Below are 16,000 nucleotides of genomic sequence, written 5' to 3' on the forward strand. Positions count from 1 at the left end.
GAAGTGTGGACCCTGAGGACCCCAGTTCCTGACTCCTAGTGGTACAGCTGCAGAACCAGGGTACATCGACAAGAGACTGGGAACTAGGGCAATCACCCCAGACTCCAGCGAAGGAGAACACAGACTGTGGACCACCAGCTTAGGCCAGAGAGATTCCTTCTCTCTGTTAGAACATCTTCACGGCAAATCAAGTGGCTGTCTCTATGGGCCCTCCTTCCAAGTGCACTGGTCCCAGCAATGCCTCTGCCTCAGAACGCTGCAGTGCTACGGGCCTGGAGCTTCAAAGGTCAGCGCTATTGAAGCTGTGAGGGACTAGCACCCTTAAACCACTTAAGATAGTTTCTCTCGAAACTCAGGTCTTAGGTCTGAGGATCTAAGACCATTTGGATAAACCATGTGCTGCTGCCTGGACTCAGCTCTCAGCTAAGAGCCCTCACTCCCTGCCAGCAGCTGAGCAATCATCGGGGACTTCCACCCTAGCCTTGTCCTCAGTGGTCAGACAACCAGCATCTGACTTGGAGCCTATGAGGAGCTTTCGGGGAGAACCACCCAGATCACCCAGTCTGTGGACCACAGAACCATAAACATTGATAACCACAGGACCAGGAGACTGAATAGTTTGGAAAGTGGTCTGTTTATAGTCAATGAAAGGTAAAAAGGAATGTAGTGAAGAAAAATCCCCAGGCTAACCTCTATATATTTATATAGAAGGTGTTTCTCAACCTTCCTAACGCTGCGACTCTTTAATACAGTTCCTCATGTTGTGATGACCTTCCCACCCCCACCATGAAATTATCTCCATTGCTACTTCATAACTATAATTTTGCTACTGTTATGAATAGTAATGTATTTCTGGAGATAGAGGTTTGTTAGAGGGGTTGTGACCCACAGGTGGAGAACCACTGTTCTATATGGTTAAGCCGGGACATCGAACTACCTGGAATTTTCTCTTTGGTCTCTGTCCACACGTGGCACTCCTTAGTTTTGCTCTACATATTAGCAGGAAAACAGTGAGAACGGTGGGACTAAGAGAATTTTAAAACTGTCATAAACCATGGGGTCAGCTCAATCAGGTGGAGGAAAGAAAGAAATCCGTGTTTGCTCTCAGTGCCACCTGTGTGTATGTGTGTGTATGGGTGTATACTTGTGTGTGTATATGTTTGTGTGTATTTATGTATGTGTGTGCATGAGTATGTATGTGTGTGTGTATATGTGTATGTATGTGTGTGCATGTGTGTATATGTATGTGGTACATATGTCTATGTATATGTGTATGTATGTGTGCATGTGTGTATATGTATGTGGTGCATATGTCTATGTATGTGTATGTGTATGTGCATATGTATGTGTGCATGTATATGTGTATATGCACATTTATATGTATGTGTGTGTATATGTATGTGTGTGTGCTTGTGTTAGGAGACATGAACACACCAGCCTTTGAAACCATGCTAAGGCAGAATCATGCCTTTCACCAATGAATCACAACCCCAGCCCTGTGCCTAAAAAATAAGATAAAAATCATGTTTCCCTGTCACTCTGTAAATTAAGTTTAAGCTCAGTTGAGTTATTGCTACATTACAGGACAGACATGCTCGACATGACGTCAGCTCTTGTGCTCATGGTCGCAGTTCCTGTCCTGTGATGACTGCCCCGTCTGGAGCTCTCACCCCGCAGGTGTGCCGGGCCACGCCCCTTGCTGCTTCAGGGCCAGTTCACAGACCTGTAGTATCCTTCTCACTACACAGACAGCCCTCTGCCTCATCTTGCAGGCACAGTGACTCTGAGGTGGATCTTGTCTCACAGGATGCCCTCTCGCTTCCTCTTCCCTGCCCTACTTTCTCCCTTTGTATCATCTGCTTCCTTGTTGGAACTCCTGTCCCTCAGGAAGCAAGCAACAGGGTTTATGATAATTATTCTTCAACTAGTCTCACCTCTAAATGCCCCCAAATTCCAATTTCTGAGGGGCATATTCACCCTGTGTCTTTTTTTTCTTTGTTTATTGAGACCCAGTCTCTGTCTTGTGTAAGGCATCTCTGGGCACCCTGGAATTTGCTACTGAGACTGACTGGCCTCCAAGTCATAGACATAGTCATCCTCCTCTCTGTCCGTGCTTTCTGGTACTGAATTAAAGGTGTGCACCTCCATGGCCTGAGTGCCTTTTTGTTTTTAAATGTTTTCCCCTCTCTATCTGCTAAAGAAAACCACCCCTTTAAAAGACTTGACTGTCAGGGGCATAAGACATTCTTTACCTCTCTAGATAACTCTCATGTAAGCCTCTCTTGCACAATCAGGTTTCCTTCTCACGGCACCTGAGAATCTCTTATAAACTAGAGGGCAGAAGCACAAAGTAGACAAACATGCTCTGTCCCCAAATGGGGATTGTAGCCTGGAGCGCAAAACGCCACCAAGAACCAGAAGACTGTGGATGTTAAGACGTAAACAGATAGATACCCTTCGAGATTGCAAGGGGGATACCAGGACTCCCGGACATATTCGCCTCCAACAGGAACTGTCTCGGTGTGACACAGTCTTCCAGAAGCCAGTAAGAAAGGAGGAGGGGACATCACTGATTATCACTAACCACAACCAGACCTCAGGCCTGGGATTTCACTGATGCTCCTATTTCCTCCTACCCATAATCCACCAGGCCATGCCAAGCCAAGCCCCATGATGAAGGAAAAGCAACTGGGGGCCTGCTGGTGCCGGGAGTGGAACTCAGACTCAGGCTCTTTGTCCTTTCTGAAAGGAGTGTTTCGGAAGAAAAAAAGATTCTCTGGATGGGAAAAGATTCCCAGGGTTGAGCTAAAGGAGGAGCTGGCTTTATAAGAAACAGCTGACGGACTCCTGAAAACCAGAGCGAGGAGAAAGAGGGAGAGGGAAAATTAGCCAGGTTGTGGCTCTGTCTGGCTGGGCTAGAAGGCAGGGCTGCGGACTGGGGGAGGGGGAAGGGAGTTGGCTCTGCAGAACAGCCCCCAGATAGAAAAGGGCCTTGTTCTTCCAAGAGCCCAAACTGGGGCACAGTCTTGGAGTGGAGGCCGGAAAAGAAGGGTGAAATTAGGAATCCTAGCTCTACAGAGGGCCTGTCACAGGCCCAAAGGGGCGGGGAGCAGAGAACATCTGGACGTGGAGGCCTTAGGCCCATGCCAAGCTGTCTGAGTAACAGGATGCCTGTGTGCTGGGCTGGAGGTGGGGGGCTGTTAGGAGAGAGGACAATGCTGAGGACTTGGACACGGGTGCCTGAGTTAACAAATCTCCCCAGTTCGGAACTCTGCAGGATGCACAGTTGAGCCTCGAGCTTCCTAATTAGGCAAGAGGCAGACCTGGCCGGAGATGCTGGGGGGAGGGGCTGCAATCCACTCGGTCACAAAGACAGCCAGGTGCTGTTGACTCGAGTTAAAGTCCCCCACACAACCCCGTCGCCTGCTGCTAGCAAGCCCCCTGATCCTTTGGCGGGGGCCTCTTGTGGAATTCAGGTCTTGGCTAGAAATCTCTGCTTTAGACCCCAGAAGGTCTTAGAGAGGCTCCGGAAACCTGGCGGCCGCTCTTCAGGTTTGGCAAAACTCAAGGCTTTTTTTCCCCCACCGCCTTGTGTTCAGCAAAACTGAAAATGTGTTTGGCTAGAAAGAAACCCCCGCTCTAATTTTTAAACCCCCGGTGCTTTTTTTTTTTTTTTTTTAAACATAAATTTGATCCACATGGCTTTGATTTATTTGTACTTAATTCATCAAATCAAATTAGGAGCCGTGGTGATGAGTAGGATCTGTGGGAATTTCCAAGAAGGGGTTTTGAGCCCTTTTTCTTAGAACTGAATCACATGTCCTCAGGTCCGTGTGTGTGTGTGTGTGTGTGTGTGTGTGTGTGTGTGTGTGTGTGTGTGTGTGTAGGGGGAGTCATGAAGACCTGGAGCAGTCTGCTTCTTCATTAGATGGCTTAAGTAGATTAACCTGCTTTTCTGGGATCCCAACAGAAGCGGCCTAGCCATTCCTCTATTGAATATGATTTTTTGTCACCATCCTCTTGAGTAAAGGGTTTTAGCCTGAAGGAGTGGAGATGGGGTTGGGCAAGGGGGAGGGAGACTCTCTTCTTTCTTCAGTTCTAACCTCCGCAGCAGTCAATTCAAACCATTCCTCTTCTTCTAACAGCACCCTCCCCTACTCTCCTGACTCCGGCCAAGGCCTGTCCATCTGGAAACATTTAAAATGTATAACAAATTTAAACTCATACAAGAGATCTTGGTATATACAGTCCATATCCATTAGGCTAAATTGTAGGCACAAAGTGGTATTTTACACAGTTCTGTTGGCCCAGGTTTACATCCACAGAGGCCATTACCCACCCTAAGCTTAAGTCATCTTCAGTGTTAGTCCGAGAAACTCTGACCACTGAGGACCAGGGATGCTGGTTCATGACAGAGGTGTCTTGCAGAGCCCCTCCAACCACCACAAGCGGAGTCACTCTCCGAGCCTGTATTTCTTGATCCTAGCTCTTGCCACAGTGACCCTGTAACTAATCAGATGTGGGTTGTAAGTGACGGTTTGCTACCTGACAGGTGTATAACCTTGGGTTATTATTTTCCTGAGTCTCAATGTCCGGTGTACAGGACGGGTAGATACCTGTCTACTTCACAACTCTGTTGGGAGTGAGATGCTGCTGTAAAGTCCTAGGTATGGTAGATGGAGCCTAGGGAGTTGTTCTAGTACAGTTTCAGCTACACAGGAGAAACACACTTCAGACACCTAATCTCAGCGCGATGGCCACAGCCAACTACTAGCCTCACCGATTCCTACTCTGAAAGGCTTTTCCAGAGAGAGAGAGTTTTTCTCAGAAGTTTTCTCGGAGTTTTCAGAGAAGGAGATTCTCTGTCAAGTCTAACTGCAGAACAACTACCCTGAGCCAACCCCCGCCCCCCAGTATCTGCATGTGTGCCTGGGAAGGGAGGCAGAGAAGGAGGCTTTAAGGCTGCTTAAAAGAGCAAAAATGCTTAATTAGTGTTTCCTGAGATCCCCAGAGAGGCTTCTGTAAAGGGCAAAGGTTAGGGTGCCATTTAACATGTCGGATGAATGCTCTCCCCCAAGGAAGAAAGAACAGTTTTATGAGCCCAGTTACAAACCCTGTGCTCAGTGGAGTTCAGAGGGAAGAGAGTTCAGGGTTCAGAATTTATTACTTTCCTCTGGTGAGAAGCAGCTTTAGCTGTAACTCCTGGTCCTAATCTTGGCCAGTACGGAGGGTTTAGGAACGCCACGGCACTTTGGACATTCTGTTCAACTGAGACCTTACTTACTGTGCAGAGCGCCTTTGAGAGGTCCGAGAGAAGACACCTGTAGCTCTGGATCCGGGGACTGTGCCATTTTTTTACTAAAGCTAAGCGCATAGTCACAACCCCAGGTCTGTTGGGGAATGTGTCTTTCCTGCCTAATGTTTACTAGAAATTTCCATGCCAGCCCTAACTCTGATGCTCTCAAAGGGGGATTATCCTTGTTTAGAGTTCTGCCTGGGAACTGGGCCTAGCCGGCTGTTTGTGCCCACAGAGGATAAAGGAGCAGACACATGGTCTGACGAGCAAACCTCAGGCTTGGAAGTCACTTGTAGCCTTGTAGAAAGGGTGAGCTGGGCCCATCAAAACCCCTCTCTGGGACGCAGATGTGTGGCTGCGGAGCTGGGTTGTCTGGGACGTGTGGAATGTGGCTAGCTATCTGAACAGCAGAATTCCTCTTGCAGGCTTTTGCTGAGGCGGCTCCGCTGTTCTTTCTGGAAGCATTCTCACAAAGTCCGGCCATTCAAATACTCGTTTTGTAGACACTAGAAATATGCCTCCCGTTATAACTAAACCCCTCCGTTTTGGGGTTGCTTGGAGTGAATTTATGTTTTCCACAATAAAAATGAGCTACATTAGAATGGCACCTACTCAGTGGGGTACTGCCTTTTACCTAGGGTTCCTCACTGGTGAGGAGGCCAACACAGGAGGACCCTGAATGTGAAGCCAGCCTGGGCCATACAAGACCCCCGTCTCTAGCTCTCTAGCACATATTAGGTGTGTGTGTGTGTGTGTGTGTGTGTGTGTGTGGTAGAGCATACCATGAACTGCCACCTCTATTATACAACTTTCTTTGGGCAGAGCCGCGGCTATACATTCTGGGTGTTTCCAGTCGAGCATATGGCTTTACGAGCGCGTATTTTCACAGTATGGTGAACAGTATGGTGACTTGCTCTAAAGCTCTCTCTCTTTCTCTCTCTCCCCGACCTCCTCTGAACCTAGAAGAGTGGTAGCGTTTTGACCACGAGCTTCAAGGGCGCACACGTAGGGACGGAGCCTGTTCCTACACCTGTCATGGAAATGTTATGGTCATGACTGCCTGAGGAACCCACTAGGCCCCACCTCTAGCAGAGGGGCTCCTGGAAGCTGCTGGCTGCTGGGGAGAGACGCCTTTTTGCTTTAGGGGTGTGCTCCTCTGGGATATGGGCAGCACTAGCAGGTTTCAGCCGGTTATTTTAAAAAAATGCAAAGAAAAAAATGAGGAGGGCCTGAAGTCAAGGAGGGGTGTGTAGATTGTCCTGAAGCTGTTCGTATTTTAATGTTAATTCCATTTCCCCAAGAAGGGCTGCCCAGTCACGTACTCAGAGGTGACTCCATCTGAACCTTCCCATTTTAATTAGTAAAATAAAGGAAAACCAGTAACTGGGTAGGGTGAGGGAGGTAGAGAGGGCTGAGAGGTATACTGGGTAGGGTGAGGGAGGTAGAGAGGGCTGAGAGGTCAGAGGAGGAAGGGTGGAGGTCGTGGCAAGATGGAGGTTCCCAAGGACCAGCTAGACCCAGGTGATATTAATTGGCGTTCAATAGCTATGAATATTAAGGATTTTATAGGTCTAGTATCTCATATAGAAGGGCAGTTTGTATCTTTGTCTATTTGATGTAATCTTGTTGTGTAGAGGGTTTGTGGATTGAGAGTTGAATATATAAACTTGTATGAAAAGCTATCGGGCTGTAGAGTTGTATTTATGTGGGATTTGGGGGTAGGGAAACACCCCGGGACAGAGGCAGAAAACAGGCGGTAGAAGGAGTTGTGTGAACAAGTTGGGCTGGTGGTGGCTTGGACCGGGTGCCAGAAGTTTGTGCGGCTCTGTATCAGGGTTGGGCCTGAGGAGTGAGACCTCAGGGCCGGTAGAGACGTAAATCCTTTTTATTTTTTTAATATTTACTACAACAGGGGTGCATGGTAGGAAGGGGACCTGGAGGCAGGAACCGAGCGCATGTGATCAAAATGTATTGTGTATATAAATTTCTTAGAGAATAATTTAAAAAAAAGATGATCTTTGACAGAGGAGCTAAAAACATTCAATGGAAAAAGAACAGCCTCATCAACAAATAGTGCTGGTTCAACTGGCAGTCAGCATGCAGAAGAATGCAAATTGATCCTTTCTTATCTCCTGTACAAAGCTCAAGTCCAAGTGGATCAGAGATCTCCACATAACACCAGATACACTGAAACTATTAGAAGAGAAATGGGGAAGAGCTTAGAACACATAGGCACAGGGGACAATTTCCTGAGCAGAACACCAGTGGCTTATGCTCTCAGAGCAAGAATCTACAAATGGGACCTCATGAAATTGCAAAGTTTCTGGAAAGCTAAGAACACCGTTAAGAAGACAAAAATGGCTGGCAACAGAGTGGGAAAGGATCTTTACCAATCCTACATCTGATTGAGGGCTAGTATCCAATATATGTGTGTATATATACATACACACATAAAACTCAAGAAGTTAGATGCCAGAAAATCAAAAAATCCTATTTAAAAATGGTGTACAGAGCTAAATAAAGAATTCTCAACTGAGAAATACCAAATGGCTGAGAAGAAATACTCAAACATCCCTAGTCATCAGGGAAATGCAAATCAAAACAACCCTGAGATTCCACCTCACACCAGTCAGAATGTCTAAGATCAAAAATTCAGATGACCTCTGCATGAGAGACAGAAATCAGGGTGTTCCTTAGGACAATGGCTCTCAACCTTCCTAATGCTGAGACACTTTTAAAAAGTTGTGGTGACCCCTGAGCCATAAAATTATTTTTATTTCTGTATTATAACTGCAGCTCTGCTACTGTGATGAACTTTAATACAAATATTTTTGGAGATAGAGGTTTGCAAGTAGGGTCTTGACCCACAGGTTGAGAACCTATGGAGATATATATATATGAACTAGACCACAGAGAGAATTGGATCCGTGGACCGGAAACAGGGAATTCTCAGCAGGACTGGATATGAACAAGCATGAGAAATTCAAGGTCATACACGGTAATCCAGTTCACTTGGTTTGTGTGGGGGTTGGGGAGGACAAAGATCTGATTGAAAAGTTATATCAAATGGCAAGCCTGGAATGACTATTGGAGTCGGGTTTTGGTCCAAGTCACTTGGTGCCACCAAAGGCTGCCTGGAGACATGAGAAGTCAGGATCCACTGGGGATGCTCACTTTATAGCAATGTGTGGGAGGGATTGAATGAGGCGACACAGCTCGTTAGATGTAGATGATGAGGGTATGAATCCAGGTATTCAAAGTAAGGGCAGAGTAACATGGGAGACATTCGACCTGTCAGCCAGCAGGCAACTGTTTGGATGTGGGGTGGAGGTCAGGGGAGGACTAATGCATATAACAGTGTATTGCATAAACTATAAACAAAAGCATTTTGGTACCTCTGGAGCTGAAGACAGGAATGGTTTTATGTAGATGTTGGAGTCATGAACCTTCAGGTCATGGTCCCCAAGTCCCCTTGTCACTCCAATGGTTGCCATTACCCGGGCCTAGGAGTATAAGCAGAGAGTTATCAGAAATACACAGCGACAGTGTCCTGTACCACTTCCTCTTGCCTGTCTTTCTGTGTTTGGCTATTGCCCGCGGTGAGTTGTATTAGCGGAGAAAGGCTCATTAGAATTACTGCTGTATCACAGGCTTACTGGGCCTTGTTGTCTGTTCTCAGCTTGCTTCTGTAGAGTAGGAAATGAAGGTGCTGAAAATAAACTAAAAGTAATGCATGCATCATCTACAGTGACTGAAATCAGTTCATAATCAAAAGCATCCACTTACCCACCTACCATTCATCCAACTATCCATTCATCCACCTATCCATCCATCTACCCATCCATCCATCCACCCATCCATTCATCCACCCACCCATCCATCCACCCATCCACCTATCCATATATTCATCCATCCATCCATCCATCCATCCATCCATCCATCCACCTGTCCATCCACCCACTCATCCATCATCCACCCATCCATCCATCCACCTATCCATTTATTCATCCATACATTCACCCATCCATCCATCCACCTATCCATCTATTCATCTATCCATTCACCCACCCGCCCATCCATCCATCCATCCATCCACCCATTTATTCATCCATCCATCTATCCACTCACCCACCCAGCATCCATCTATCCACCTACCCAACCAACAACCACCCATCTATCCACTCATCGACCATCCATCCATCCATCCATCCATCCATCCATCTATCCATCCATCTAAACACCTTACTCTCCAAGTATTTGCTGGACATGATATGTCCTCAGTGATATCAGAAGCAATAATGAAAAGTGTAATAAATTTCAGGCAGTTCCTATCTTTGCAGATCTCTACTATTAAATTTTATGGCTAGAGTAAATAAATCTTTCATTTCACTACGATCTGCCACAATATTCCTACAAATTTCTTCTGGTAGAAAGAAACAACACATCACTATTGTATCTATGCACAGACTTCTAGGCCCTAGCCTCACATTCTCTCCTAACTCATTTTGTGGAATTAACGTACTGCATTCATATCTACACAGCCAGCTCCCCTAAAGTGCCTACTATGTGCACGCACCATGTGGGAAGGACACTGAAGTCCAAGGCCTTATCATTGCAGAGAAGGAACTTGGTCAAGGAGGTTAGAGATATACATCTTATACATGAAATGCTCTTCAGTTCTGGAACAATCGTCAGCAATGGGTATATGACTTTAGAGGGAACAAAAATTCTGAGAAGGTCCTGTGGATGTGGAGGAGGCAATTCTCAATCTGGTGCCCAAAGCTGGACAGTGTCAGACAGGCAGACACAGAGGGATAGACTTCCTGTCTGCCTGAGAGACATGAAGCCCAGTGGTCACCAATAATAGAATCTGTGGAATGTTGCAGTTCAGATACCTGAGCTTGGATTTTCCTCTGTTACTTGGACAGTAACATTGAATACTTCACAGAGGCAAGGATGAAGTAAACAAAAGAAGAAACGCTACAATTCAGGGCAGGTGAGAAGGGGCCTGCCATCAAGTCTGACAACCTGAATCTGAGCCATGGAACCTGCCTAATGGGGGAAAAGAACTGACTCCTGCAAGCTGACCTTTGACCTCCACACACTCGCTGCAGTTCATGATTACATATACGTAAAAAAGGAAAAGAAAAAGAAACCCCACATTATAATTCAACGTGACCTCATCCTTGTCTCTTCGGAGTCCTGTGGATTTGACTGGAGAGACAGAAGGCAGACAAGGTCTACAGCACCGTAGTAACGAGACCATGACTCGTTTAGGAGCTAGGGTTGAAACAAGATTTCATGCTGAGGCTCAGGTTGGCCCTCAACTCACTGAAATCCTCCTGCTTCAGTCTTTTGAAGGCTGTGATTATAGACTTGAGCCAGCATGCCATGCCCCCCCGTGTGTGTGTGTGTGTGTGTGTGTGTGTGTGTGTGTGTATCACAGGAATGTGTAGAGGTCACAGGACAACCTGCAAGATTCATGGGAGTTGCAGGGATCAAACCCAGGTCGTCAGGCTTGGTGGCACATGTCTTTACTCACTGAACCATCTCACCGGCCCCGTGACACACTTATGGTCCAGATTCACAAAGTACTAGCTAAACATGGAATGTGACACTCAGGGACCTTGGACCAGACAGACATCAGAAGCCCTTTCCATGGGCTGGGAGGCTGGACAGGTCTCCTTCTGGCTGGAATTGGGGACATTCTGAGTCCCTCGTGGCCCTTGGCCTTCCCCTGCAATAGCAGCTTCTCTGGAAAGCATGCTCCTGTGTTTTGGACAAAAGGACACAATGGCACTAGAAATCACTGAACCTGGTTACAGGCACACAGGTTTGACTCAACGAGATTACATGAACATGCCCGAGTAGGAGCTCGCAAAGGAAAAGGAAAAACACAAAACACCGTACAGGAGTCCAGGAAAGCAAGAACTCAGACAGGGATGGTATGCCCCTCTCCTCCGGGGTGGCATGGAGACCTATGGTGACTTTGCTTAGTCACAGCTACAGACCTTGCCAACCGCCTCCTATAGGACTGTCTTCCTTGACGGAGATGCCTTAGGAAATGTCGGTGGATGAGACTTTTCATTTTTCCCTAAAATATTTTAGACTTCATGGATGAAGCTGAGGCTCCCTGCAAGAAATCAAGCCCACAGAAGTTCCAGTGTAGGTGGGGGAGGAATTCTGCAGGCCCCGCCCCTTACAGAGATGTTAACTGGCAGTCAATGGCTGCTGGCAGAGGGATAATCTTTCCTTTCTGAGGTTGTAACCAGTGGTAGATTTCTTATGCTCCAGAGGATTTCCCCACACCAACAACACAAGGTGTGGCACTTGTGTTGTTGCACTGACCGGATACTCCAAGTGGGTTACCCAAAGCGAACACACAAAAACCAGCGTGAAGCTGGAGAGAACACAGGGCAATTGGTGGGGAGAAACAGAGTAGTAAATATTATCTTTCATTGTATGCATGTATGAAATTCTTAAAAAGAAAAAAAATCTTTAAAAAACAACAGCAACGACAAAAGTCTCACTGCTGACAACCTTCTAAAAAAGACAGCAGTCCACTCTCCTGTACAGGACAGCACATTAAACAAAGGTGAACTGGGAACTTGAACATGTATCTGGGTCTGGGGGACACTAGAGACCTTGCTTTGGTATTCTTGTGAGTCATTTCTTCTTAATAAATATCTGACACTGATAAACAATTCACTTGATGAATTTCTTTAATGTAGCCACACAGACCTCTTCTAACCGAAACTCTTAGGTCTGAGTTGAAATAAGGTGTGTTCAGAGGAAGCGTGCAGAGGGGGGATTCAGAAGGCCACTTGTTTAATTGAGTATGAACCCCGACTTTCCTCATCTCTCAAGATCCTCCAAATGTGCTCAAGGGTCTCATATCTATGGACTTCTGAGAGTTTGACCATCTTATTCAGCCGTTGCCTCTGACTAGGGCCCTGGGGCCCAGTGACGGGTGGCCCTGCTAGCTCAGCCTGGGCTCTTGATCCTGTAGTGAGATTGCAATGGTACTCTGGGGTCCCTTGGTTGGGGCAAGTGGGAAAGGTGATTTACATAAAGTGTGAGCTTCAGTGGTAGAGAAAGGAACCCTAGGCGAGTGTCCCACACTGTGACATCCTCTGCTGGGCCTGTGCTTCTGCCTGGGCTGCCTTCATTTTGAAGTCCCAGCTGTCTTGTGTACCAAGCCAGCTTGCCCTGCCTCTGAGCTTGCTGTCAGTTGTAAAACAGAATGATAAATGTGAAAATGGCTCTGTTTAAACCTCTAAGGAGGGACTCCAATAGACAGAGACCAGGACAGTATTTTTACAAAACTGATTTTCATCTTCTGTGTTCACCCACACCCCCGAAATCCTGTTGCTCTCTGAACCCTCAAGTCAGGTGTTCTGAAGAAAGACGGACATGAGGTTTGTTCATGTCAACCCCAAACTGCCGAGTGAATCACACATTGCCACAGGCGGAAGGCCACAGACACCTCCTCTCACTCCAGGGGTGAACTTGAGCCTACCTTCTTGCCTTCTCCATATATAAGGGGAAACTTCAAGTCATCATCCTCAATGGTTTTGTATGCCCTGTAGGGGAATAAACAACATTTTAAAACAGGTTTGCACTCAATTAGTGACCCTCTGCCCTAGCACAGGCTGCCAGGAGCCTCATTTTCCTACACATTCCAGCCATTCTCCACATGGCCTCTTTGTTTATATAGTCACTCTCCATTCTCCACGCAAAATTGTGTGTGTGTGTGCACTAGTGTGTGTGTGTTCACTTGAACAAGCCAGGAAATGTCGACTTCATATTCTTAGAGACGAAGCGATGTATAATTATATGTAAGATAACAAGGGGAGATGAATTCTGTTCCACCTCCTTGGCCACTGGACTCTTCTCGTGCCCAGTGGGTGAATGGGGTCTGTAACACCTCCAAGAGCCAGTTCACACCCCGCAGGGGCTGTTTACATTACACCTTCTATTGACGGGGGGGGGGGGGGGGGGGGGGTGGGGGGGGGTGGGGGGGGTAGAGGGTGGGAGTGGGAGGTGGGCAGTACAAGCACCCTCTGGTCTCGGGGTGGGAGTCAAGGTTGGCAGAAAATTGTTTAGCAAAAGCTTTCTGACAGCCACTTGCCACACAGATGTCTACTTCATGCTTCATGGTTTATTCCGGACACGGCTGTCTAGATGTCACTGCCAGCAAATGACACCGTGTGCCCCAAGTCTACACGTAAGTGAGTTAAAAAAACAAGCAGGCAAACAGCATTATAGGCAGTTAGTAGCTATGTCCTCAGCCAGCGCAGTCACCTTTCTGTGTGATAAAATAAACCTTTTCGTTTATTTCATCTATCAGGTGAGATGAACACACAGGACACAAAGGATACAGAAAACAAAAGATACAGAGCCCCTACTCATTAACCACCCAGTTAGGGGCAGCAATTAGTCATAGTTAGCAGGTAGTTAATTTTTGGTGTAACCCTTCCCGATTTGGCAAAATCCGATTTGGCAAAATGGACGGATATCACTACTTACTCACCACTCCAGAATGAAGGTGTGCTGGGAGCCTCAGTCATTAGCCAAATAAGGTCAAAAGGTTATGAGGATGAAAAGGATCAGAAGGGGTAGGATAGGTATAGAACGCACAGAGAAAACCCATTTATTAAACAGGTTTCGGGACCTTCAGTCAACCAGAGGGTGAAGGTGACGTCATTATGGACTCTCCTGATAGATAAAAGCATGCAACCCAAATTACAAGGCACTGAGCACCAAGCATGAGGACATGTGGCAAAGACACCATGCAGAGCTCATCTACTGCATGATAACCCTAGAATTAGAAGTCTTTAAAAAGCACATACCCTCAAGGTGAGGGCAAGTACTCCCTGTTGTCCAGGAAACCATTGGGGCACACCAATCTTTCCCTAGTGAGATGTCTGCCATCAAATCCACTCAGGTTCAAGTTCAGTGCAGAGTAACGGGGTGCATTTTGTGGACCCCAGAATCCCAGTCAACCAAACAAGGCCAGTGGATAGTGATGTGCAGAGCTCAGTGTGCACTCTGCACAACTATGCTCAGGGCTCAGGGGAGCCCAGAGTAACCCAGAAATCAAATTTTCAAGAAAATAACCATAGTGCTTTATTCCCTTAAACCAATCAAATTAACACAAAGTGGAAATTAGGCACTTTGATGTTTAACATTCTCACATGAACTATTTTAAACGCTGTGGCACATAAGCTGCTCGGGTGAACAGATAAAGCTATTATTAGAATCTAGCACTAGCTTGGGGATCAACTATGTCGAGTGGTTTTCAACCTCAGCTACACAATGAACTATATAACGCAAGGGCTTTAAGACATCCCGAGGCCCAGGCCACATCCATGAAAGCAGAGTCTCTGGGAAGAGACCTGAGCACCAGGCGTTTTGCTTTTAAAGTCTGACATATCTGACTCTGTTGTAGATGAAGCATGAGTGGGAGGAAATGGGCTGACAAAGGCTCTCGGCTGAGCGTGGACAGTCATTCAAGACACTGTGTGGGTGAGGAGACAGTCTCAGACAAGGAGGCGACGTGGTAAGAATTATACGCAGGGAATGGCCAGCCTTGAGGTGCCAGCACAGGAAGCTGGGACTGGAGAGGAGGCAGGAGACAGCAGATCCAGCATCAAGGACAGGAAGATTCTAGAATCAACCTCCCTAGAGGCTGGATTCGAGACTCAACAGGCTTGGGAAAGCTGAGAGAAAACTGTTCTCACTCCAACATCAAGTGCAAGCCCTCAAATCCTCTCAGGGCAGAGCCGCCAGGACCACAAAACCCTTCTCACGGGCTCAGAAAAATAGACACACACTGCAGGGAGATGCTACTCCTGGACCAAGGCAGCTTCAAATTTTCATGTTACATTTTAGCTTACGAATTTATCCTTAGGACAAAAAGTTAAAGCAGAAACAAGGATAAGAGAATGAAGTGCCGTTGGCAGAGGGGCTGGAAGTTCAGTTGTATGGCAGCAGCTAGGAGTGAGTGGACCATAAGTTCAAAGGGATAGTAAGGTCATCCTTCGATACAGTGTATCGCCAGCCAGCCTGGGCTACAAGAGACTCTATTTCAAAATGAATAAAAACAGAAACAACGACCTTGGGAGAAGAAAGAGTTACTCTGTTCCCACTGGTGTTGGTTTTCAATCAAACACAAACCCTTCCTCCTCCTCCAGCAACAAACAAGGATAAACATTGTGCTGAGAGAACAAACAACAACACGCCCTCCCACTCATTCTTCCTGGGTACCAAGCAGAGTTCATTATGTAAGCGGACTTCCATGTACAGATAGAAAGTCTTGAATAATAGCATCAAGGCTTGGGACTAGAGGTGCCGCTTAAAGGGAAAACTCACACCCAGCATGGGCGATGCCTGGGTTTGAATCTAAGTAGCAGAGACCAAACAACAAACAAAAAATCCCTCAAGAATTAGATGGGAACCAGATGGGAGTCTATATAGACTTGGAGCTAAGAAGAACCCCAGCAGATATAATTTACTGGGGTGGATACTTGGTAGTTATGTATAGTTTTTAAAAGTCTTTTGGAGACTTCATCTTACAGATGGGGAAACAGGGTGAGGGAGATTAAGGTACTTCCCCAGGGTCACATATTACACAAGTGACCCTATACCAGAAAACACTGTGAAGAAGTGCCAACCTTTGGGATGTTTCTCTCTAGGTAACCA

At 46.6% G+C, this 16,000-nt stretch overlaps 1 protein-coding gene across 1 annotated transcript in view; it reads right to left on the reverse strand.

The window, feature by feature from the left end:
• The window catches only part of PPM1H (protein phosphatase, Mg2+/Mn2+ dependent 1H), a 233,462-nt gene that overhangs the window by 19,821 nt on the left and 197,641 nt on the right, over positions 1 to 16,000 (reverse strand). Inside the window, exons 7-8 of the mRNA XM_080935861.1 lie at positions 12,816 to 12,879; positions 8,692 to 8,799 (exon numbers count right to left, since the gene is read on the reverse strand). Of these exons, the coding sequence (XP_080791987.1) occupies positions 8,692 to 8,799; positions 12,816 to 12,879 (172 nt within the window). The remainder of the gene's footprint in view (positions 1 to 8,691; positions 8,800 to 12,815; positions 12,880 to 16,000) is intronic.

Source organism: Micromys minutus (genome assembly GCF_963924665.1).
Source record: "Micromys minutus genome assembly, chromosome: 22".
NCBI lineage: Eukaryota > Metazoa > Chordata > Mammalia > Rodentia > Muridae > Micromys > Micromys minutus.